Genomic DNA, 8,433 nt, shown 5'->3' with positions numbered 1-8,433 from the left:
CTCCTGGCTCGGGCTGTGGGGTTTGTGCTGCTGGGGCTGAGTGCAGGAGGATGGGCAGTGAGGTCCTACAGCCCACTGCCACCAGGAGATGGGGGTCACCTCCTGCTGACCACCCGTGCCCACCAGCACTGGACCCTGAGGCTGAGGAGTGGTGCCAAAGGAGAGCACCCGCCTCAGGGCGTGCAGTTCCCAGGCACTGCAGAGCCCCTCTGCAAAGAGAAAAGTTAAAAATGATCCTTTTGTCGCTGTTCAAGTCAGTGATGAGGTTTTTAATCACCACTGTGCTGTGGGATGAGCTCGGGGAACGACGTAGCTCAGCTTAAGGTGTGCCCGTGTCCGGGGCACCACAGGGTCCTGCTGGCTCCAGCAGAGATGGGCACAAGTAGGAGGCAAAATCCAACCAACCTTTGTCCCTTCCCTCCTCCTGGGTGTCCTGGTGGGAGGAGATAGTCCTTGGGCCAGGCACAGTTGACCTCTGGGGTTTTTCAGGACGTGGAGCAGAGGAATGGGGACATCACCTACGGGCAGTTCGCTCAGCTCTACCGCAGCCTCATGTTCAGCGCCCAGAAAATGGTAAGGGCTCCATTCCCCAGGGCTGGGCAGGGGGGCAGAGGCCATTCATCCAGAGAAGGGCAACCAGGCTGGTGAAGGGTCTGGGGAACATGGCTTGTGAGGAGCAGCTGGGGGATCTGGGGGTGTAGGGAGGTGGGGGTTGGTCTCTTCTTCCACTTACGCCTTGATAGGATGAGAGGCAATGGGCTGAAGTTGCCCCAGAGGAGGTTTTGATTGGATATGAGGAAGGATTTCTCTCCTGGCAGAATGGTGAGGCACTGACCTAGGCTGTCCAGGGAGGTGGTGGGGTCCCCATCCCTGGAGGGCTCCAAAAAACATGTAGATGTGGTACTTGGGGATGTGGTTTAATGGTCATGGTAGTGCTGGGTGATGGTTGGACTTGATCTTTGAGGTCTTTTCCATATTGGTGACTGGGCATTCCCTCTTAATTGCCTTTTTAACCCTCAGCCAAAAGCTGCTGTCTCCTACCCCTGGGCCAGGGAGGAGATGGGTGAAGAAGTTCCTGCTCTGGGCTGGTCAGCACAGGGCTGCTTGGGCTGGAGGGGGCCGTGGAGTGTGAGCCATAGGAGAGCTGAGCTGCACCGTGCTGCCCCTGTTACCTTCTCAATCACATTGTGCTTGCCTGTGTGGTGATGAGATTGAGTGAGGATGAAGGACTTGGGGGTACTGGTGGGGGAGAAGCTGGACAGGAGCTGGCACCGTGTGCTTTTGCAGCCCAGAAGGCCAAATGTTCCCTGGGCTGCATGAAGAGAAACGTGGGCAGCAGGGCAGGGAGGGGATCCTGCCCTGCTGGGGAGACCCCCCTGCAGTGCTGGGGCAGCTCTGGAGTCCTCAGCACAGCAGAGATGGGGACCTGTGAGGGTGCCTGGGGCTCTGAGCAACCTGCTCTGGTTGCAATGTCCCTGCTCAGTGCTGGGGGTTGGACTAGATGATCCTTGAAAGGTCCCCACCCAAACCAGTCTGTGATTCTAACACTTGTGGTTCTTTTGCAGATGGATGTCCCCTTCCTAGACAGGTGGGTGGTTCTCTGTTTGTCTCCTTCTGCTCTGTCACCTGCCCTGGTGCCTGCAGCAGCGTGCTGGGAGGAGGATTCCTGCCCACCTCCTGCTTCCCACCACCCTGCTGGAGTTTTGGATAGACATCTGTGCTGGGGAGACTTCAGCTGGGGTCAGGAAGGGCTCCAGCTCAGGTCAGCCACCTCCAGAAAGGCTCAGTTGGTTTATGTGAAGCCATCAGACCTTGGGCCATCTCCCAAAAGTTACCCTTGTGGTTGGTGCTGGTTGGCCACAACGCCAGGGACTGTGCCAGCAGTTTGGTACCTTCATGGATAAGTCTTCTGACGTTGAGATAATCAGCTACAGACAATTCCTTCCTTCATTCCTTGCCCTGCTTCCATGAGCCCATGTCCTCTGGAGAGCTGTAGCTCTGTCCTGTCTGCAGTCACCCCTTGACTGCCCTGCACCTCTTTGGTTCTTTTCACTTCTCTACAAGCCAGACCCTCTATTTGGGTTTTTTTTTGACCAATTCAGGCCCTCTGATGACTTTTGCTGCTGACCCTTCAGCAGAGTTTGATGTTGCCATACCCTTGGCAGTGTGAATCCTAGACTGCTCCTGGAGATGTGGACACCATCCCAGCTGCTGGGTTGGCTGTGGTGTCCTCCTCAGCTCGCTCTCCTCCTGCAGTGCTGCTTGCTCAGGCACATCTTGCACGTGTCGTGGTGCTTGGAGGTGGCCTCTCACACATCACCACTAACAGTTGGTCATGATGTGCTGCACGAGTGACTGAAGCTTCTCTCTCTGTTTTTTAGGGGTGGAGAAAGGTCTGAGCACTTCAGAGTGTCGCTGCTGGAGCTGCAGAAGTTCTTGCTGGAGTACCAGAGGGTGAGCTTGACACAGGCCTGGGGGATAGGCACCAGTTTTGGTAGGAATCCAGTACTCCAAGGGTGGCCTTGCCATGGAGCTGGGAGGATTTGCTCCTGGGAACTCTGCCTGGCATGGCCATGGCCTGAGCACGTCCTTCCAGGAGCAGGAGGTGGTGCAGGGGGAGTGCTGGTGAGGGTGAACCTGGCCCCAGCTAGGCACCCTGGGCAGAGAAGGGACCAAGGGCAGAAGATAGGAGAGGAGTGGAGGTCCTAGGAGGGAGGAGCTGGTCAGTAATTTACCCAGTCCCTGTGACCTGGGCTGGTACTGGAGGTTTGCAGAATGGTCATGGTCCATGCTGTCTGCTTGGGAGGCCTCAGCAGCTCCTGAGGAGCAGCCAGTCCACTCCCTTGCTGACCTTATGTCTCTCTTGGGCTTTGCAGGAGCTCTGGGCTGCAGATATCCTTCAGGTCCAGGAGTTCATGTTCAACTTTCTGAGAGACCCTCTGAGGGAGATCGATGAGCCTTATTTCTCCCTGGATGAGGTAAGACACCTCGAGCCTGTATGGAGTGGGGTGGGACATCCCCTGTGAGAGGTGGGACAGCTCTGGGGCTTGTCTCCACTGCAGGGTGCCTGTGCTTAGAGGGTCCCAGCTCCTGTAAGCTCTGTTGCTGTGTGAGATGAATGTGGTGGGTCACTGTGACACACAAGAGCTGGTTGGGGAAGGGAAGGACTCCTGAGCTCTCTTCTTGTGCAGCTGGGAGTGTTCATCAGGCAGCTCCTTTTGGGGAGGAAGGGGCTGCATAGGGCTTAATGCCCCTTTGGAGCATGTAAGGATCTTTTCAAAGCATGAAGAGCTGAAAAGAATAAAGACAACTGGAGGTGACCATGTCACTGGCACTCTGGACTGACTCCCTGGAGAAGGTCCCTTGGCCCCTGTGGCCTTACTGAGCTGTCACCTCCCATGTCAGCTGCCAAATAAAAAGCCAGAGCCAGTGCTGTGTCCCAGCTGGGTGGGAGGGTTTGTGCACAGCTACTTGGCACTGCTCAGAGGAGAGGTGGTGATGCTGAAGCTGTGGTCACCTGAGCACACTGGGCCAGGCTGTGGTGTGCTGCCTTGGTTGCCTCTGGTCGGGTTGTGCTGAGCTTCAAAACCAGCTCCCTGCTCCATAGCTGCTGCCTGAGAGCTGCTGGGATGTGTGTGAAGCTGAAGCACAGCACCCAGCTCCTCCCCATCATTAACACTCCTCTCTTTCTTCCTGAGCAGTTTCTCACCTTCCTCTTCTCCAAAGAGAACAGCATCTGGAACTCCCAGCTGGACATGGTGTGTCCTGAGAACATGAACAACCCCCTCTCCCATTACTGGATCTCCTCCTCACACAACACGTAAGGGTTTAGGGGAGGTTCTCTCCACCCAGCTGCTCCTGCTGCCCTCCTGTGTCAGGGTGGGATTCTCCTCATTCTGCCCAGCCATAGAATCATGGAATGGTTTGGGTTGGAAGGGACCTCTCAAGGTCATCTTGCAGGGGCATCTTCAGCTAGAGCAGGTCACTGAAAGCCCCATCCAGCCTGCTCTGGAATGTTTCCAAGAATGAGGCTCTACCCATGGGTAGATGGGTCAAGCAGACTTTTCCAAATTGGGGTCACTACATCAGAGAGCTTCCTCTTGGTGCCCCAGTTCTCCCTCCATCATTTAACCATCAATATTTTGCTCAGATGTTGTCAGCAACACATCTCTGTGCTGTCTGTGCTTTCACATCCCAGGCTGCCACTCTGGCAGTTGCTTCCCATTAGCAGTGTCATCTTCCACAGCCTCTAGGGAGAGATGTGAGAGAAACCTGGCAGGCTGAAAGTGCCCATTTTCCTTCTCTGCTCCTTGCAGAACCTTAGAGGAACTGCTCTCTCTGCAGACAGGCTCTGCCTGTGCTCCCCATGCATGGGATGCACTGGAAGCACCTTAGCCCAAATTTAGAGGACCAAATTTAAGGGACTGTTCTTCCAAGTAATAGGACAAGAGGAAATAGCTTCAAGTTGCACCAGGGGAAGTTTAGGTTGGACACTAGGGAAAATGTCTTCCCTGAAAGGGTTGTCAAGCCCAGGCTGCCCAGGGCAGTGGTGGAGTCCCCACCCCTGGAGGGGTTTCCAAGCTGTGGAGATGTGGGGTGAGGGACACGGGGCAGTGGGGACCTGGCAGTGCTGGGGGAATGATGATCTTAGAGGTCTCTTCCAACCAAAACAGTGATTCTATGACCTACCTGAGGGCCTGAGCCTGCTGAGGGCCAGGCTGGAGAGCAGGCAGTGAGCTCCTGTCTGCTCTGGGGTGCTTCTGGCAGGTGCAGGGGGCTCCTTGGGGCCCCGCTCTCCGAGGCTTACCCCGAGAGCCAGCAGCAAGGCTGCACCTCAGAGCAGTGCTCACAGAGGGACTTGGGGGGTGGGGAAAGCCACTCTCCCACCTCTTGCAGGGGCAGGTCAGTGAGCTCCCAGCAGACCCATGTCCCCCTGGTGAGCAGGGTGCTGTGCTGATGTCTCCTCAGGTACCTGACAGGGGACCAGTTCTCGAGCGAGTCCTCGCTGGAGGCGTACGCCCGCTGCCTGCGCATGGGCTGCCGCTGCATCGAGCGTGAGTGCCCGGGGCTGCCCCTGCCACCTCTGCCACCTCTGCCACCTCTGCCACCTCTGCCACCCCACCTCCTGCTGGGGCTCGGGGAGGACCCCACCTTGAAGGCTGACCTGCCCCCCCGGCAGCGTTGCCACCACCATGTGCCAAAAAGGGCTGGCGCCGTTTGCGGGGTTGTGTGGCACGTGGCCGAGGGTTGGGTCCTCCAAAAGGATGGACCTTCTGCTCTCTGTGACCATCCACGTCCTGCCTAGGTGGCAGATTGAGGGCTAAGTTTCTCCTCTGGGTGTCTTTCAGTGGATTGCTGGGATGGTCCTGATGGGATGCCAGTCATCTACCACGGACACACCTTAACCACCAAGATCAAGTTCTCCGACGTCTTGGTGACGATCAAGGAGCACGCCTTTGTCACCTCTGAGTGAGTACAGCAGGGACCTGGGCTGAGCCAGGAGAGCTGCCAGGAAGGCAGAGGGTGGGTAGAGCTGAGGCTGTAGCAAAGCAAAACCCACCTTCATCCAGAGATCTGGCACAAGACCACAGCCCAAGGTTCAGTGGGAAGAAGGCACGGCGTGTCTCCCAGCCAAAGGCTGGTTTCTCCCAGCAGATAGTTCGTGGGAGGGAAGGCTTTGGGTAAACCCCAGTAGGCTGCCAGCCCTTCTCCACTCCCTGCCAGCAGTGGTGGGGGCACCTTGCTGTGGGTTGAACGTTGAGACCCCACCTGGAGCACTGCATCCAGTTCTGGAGCCCCCATTACAAGAGGGACGTGGAGCTGCTGGAGCGTGTCCAGAGAAGGGCCACGAGAATGATCCGAGGGCTGGAGCAGCTCTGCTGTGAGGACAGACTGAGAGAGTTGGGGCTGTTCAGTCTGGAGAAGAGAAGGCTCCGAGGGGACCTTATTGTGGCCTTCCAGTATCTTAGGGGGGCTACAAGAAAGCTGGGGAGGGACTTTTTAGGGTATCAAGTAAAGACAGGACATGGGGGAATGGGGCAAAGCTGGCAGCGGGCAGATTCAGGCTGGATGTGAGGAAGAAGTTCTCCCCATGAGAGTGGTGAGACCCTGGAATGGGTTGCCCAGGGAGGGGGTTGAGGCCCCATCCCTGGGGGTCTTTAAGGCCAGGCTGGAGGAGGCTCTGGGCAGCCTGATCTAGTGGGAGGTGTCCCTGCTCATGGCAGAGGGGGTGGAACTGGGGGATCCTTGTGGTCCCTTCCAACCCTGACAGATTCTGATCTGTTTTAGCAGAGGACTTTAGAGCCCTAATGGCTCAATGGTTGGACTTGATGATCTTGGAGGTCCCTTCCAACCTAAAGGATTCTATGATTCTATGCTTGCTGTGGAGGCAGGCTGCCCTTGGAGGGCATGAGGCCAGGTTTGGAAACAGCTCAGAAGGTGTTGGTTCCCTCCAGACACCGTGCTGGTTCTGATGGCTCTTCTCCTTCTCTTAGTTTCCCTGTCATTCTGTCCATTGAGGACCACTGCAGCATTGCTCAGCAGAGGAACATGGCTCAGAATTTCAAGAAGGTCTTTGGGGACATGCTTTTGACCAAACCAGTGGATATTTCTGCTGACGGCCTTCCCTCTCCAAACCAGCTCAAGAGAAAGATTCTCATCAAGGTGAACTGCTGTCCCCAGAAAGGCTCCTAAGTGGGGAGAACAGGGGCAGGTGGGGTGAGGGTGTGGGACCAAGGGGAGCTCCTTGCTTCTGGAAGGACTTGACCATGCCTAGGGTGGAAGTGGAAGCCTAATACTAAAAAACTAATGGAGACAAAGAGCAATCTTCTTCAGAGGAGCTGCTGGGAGGTGGGCTCAGCAGCTGGGTGCTGCCTTTCTTTGGAGCTTGGGAGCTGGTGATATTTCTGCTGCAGCAATCCCCTCTGGGAAGACAGGATGGGACTTTAGTGGCGTTTGATGATCTCTGTGGCATGGGTTTGACCCTGGTCCTTCTTGTCCGGAGGAGCTCAGCGCAGTCTGGAGTTTTGGGGTTGTTCACCAGGAGATCCATGCTGCTTTTTGGGGGCCTGCTCCCCTCAGGGTGCCTGACCTGCTGTCTCTCATCCCCCAGCACAAGAAGCTGGCCGAGGGCAGTGCTTACGAGGAGCTACCCACGTCTGTCATGTATGCAGAGAATGACATCAGCAACTCCATCAAGAATGGGATCCTCTACCTGGAAGACCCCATCAATCACGTAAGCTTCTCTCTGCCACTGTCCCCCTGGCCCTGCTCTGTGGGCTCCAGGAGTGACAGGGTAACTCTGTGAGGCTCCATTGAGTAGGGCAGGGGTTGTCCCCCTCTGCTTGGCACTGGGGAGGATGCACCTTGAGTCCTGGGGTCAGTTTTGGGCCCTTCACTCCAAGAAGAACGTTGAGGGGCTGGAGCGTGGCCAGAAAAGGACAACTAAGCTGGTGAAGAGTCTACAGAGCAAGACTTGTGAGGAGCAGCTGAAGGACCTGAGGCTGTTGAGCCTGGAGAAAAGGAGGCTCAGGGGAGACCTTCTGGCTCTCCTGACAGGAGGTTGGGGCCAGCTGGGGGTCGGGCTCTTCTCCCAAGGAACAAGGAAGGACAAGAGGAAACAGCTTCAAGTTGTGCCAGGGCAGGTTTAGGTTGGACATGAGATAAAAATGTCCTCCCTAAAAGGGTTGGCAGCGTCTGGCTCAGGCTGCCCAGGGCAGTGGTGGGGTCCCCATCCCTGGAGGGCTATAAAAGCCGTGGAGATGTGGTGCTGAGGGACATGGTTTCATGGTGACCTGGTGCAGATAATCCAAGGGACCACTGCTCTGTCCTGTTTCTCAGGAGCCTCTGAAGGCTGAGGGAGCTTCTGTGCTGGTTCTCTCCTGTGCTCTTCCTTAGGCAACTCCTGTTGGCCCTTGTTAATCCACGCAGAGGGTTTTCTTTTTGTGTGGAATTGCTCTTCTTTGGGTCACCTCCTTTTTATACACCCGGGAGTGGTGTGGTCTGCAGCCACCTTGTCTGTGAGACCGACCACATGCTGATGTTCTGCTACTGGACCTGGGGGTGTGTGGGAAGCTCCTGTGACTCCACTGAAATCCCTGTTGTCAACGAGTGCCCTGATCACCTCTCACTGCCTGTGCTGATCAGGGAGAGGTGACCCCAGAGATGGGTGGTGGGCCAGCTTGGTGCTTCCTCCGGGGGTCTTTTTACCCAGAGTTTGTTTCTCTGCAGGAATGGAACCCGCATTACTTTGTCCTGACCAGCAGCAAGATCTATTACTCTGGCGAGACAACCAGTGACCAAGGAAACGAGGATGAGGAGGAGCAAAAGGAGGTGAGGGCTCCCTTGAGCGAGCTGTCCTCCAAGGGGCCGAGCCTCTCCGCGGCCAGCCGATTTTAGGGGGAGTCTCCACCACTACCCACTGCTGGTGGGCAG

General features: G+C 56.4%; 1 protein-coding gene across 1 annotated transcript in view; it reads left to right on the top strand.

The window, feature by feature from the left end:
* LOC103771126 (1-phosphatidylinositol 4,5-bisphosphate phosphodiesterase gamma-1-like) overlaps positions 1-8,433 on the top strand; it is a gene marked incomplete at its 5' end in the record, with an annotated part of 15,527 nt that overhangs the window by 6,847 nt on the left and 247 nt on the right. The window contains 10 exons of the mRNA XM_008938415.1: positions 490-573; positions 1,566-1,588; positions 2,382-2,454; positions 2,877-2,978; positions 3,702-3,820; positions 4,969-5,054; positions 5,349-5,469; positions 6,495-6,663; positions 7,112-7,234; positions 8,230-8,392. Of these exons, the coding sequence (XP_008936663.1) occupies positions 490-573; positions 1,566-1,588; positions 2,382-2,454; positions 2,877-2,978; positions 3,702-3,820; positions 4,969-5,054; positions 5,349-5,469; positions 6,495-6,663; positions 7,112-7,234; positions 8,230-8,392 (1,063 nt within the window). The remainder of the gene's footprint in view (positions 1-489; positions 574-1,565; positions 1,589-2,381; positions 2,455-2,876; positions 2,979-3,701; positions 3,821-4,968; positions 5,055-5,348; positions 5,470-6,494; positions 6,664-7,111; positions 7,235-8,229; positions 8,393-8,433) is intronic.

Source organism: Merops nubicus, unplaced genomic scaffold, assembly GCF_000691845.1.
Source record: "Merops nubicus isolate BGI_N331 unplaced genomic scaffold, ASM69184v1 scaffold18704, whole genome shotgun sequence".
Lineage (NCBI taxonomy): Eukaryota > Metazoa > Chordata > Aves > Coraciiformes > Meropidae > Merops > Merops nubicus.
The sequence above is the reverse complement of the archived record's forward strand: the minus strand, read 5'-3'. Positions and strand labels throughout refer to the sequence as shown.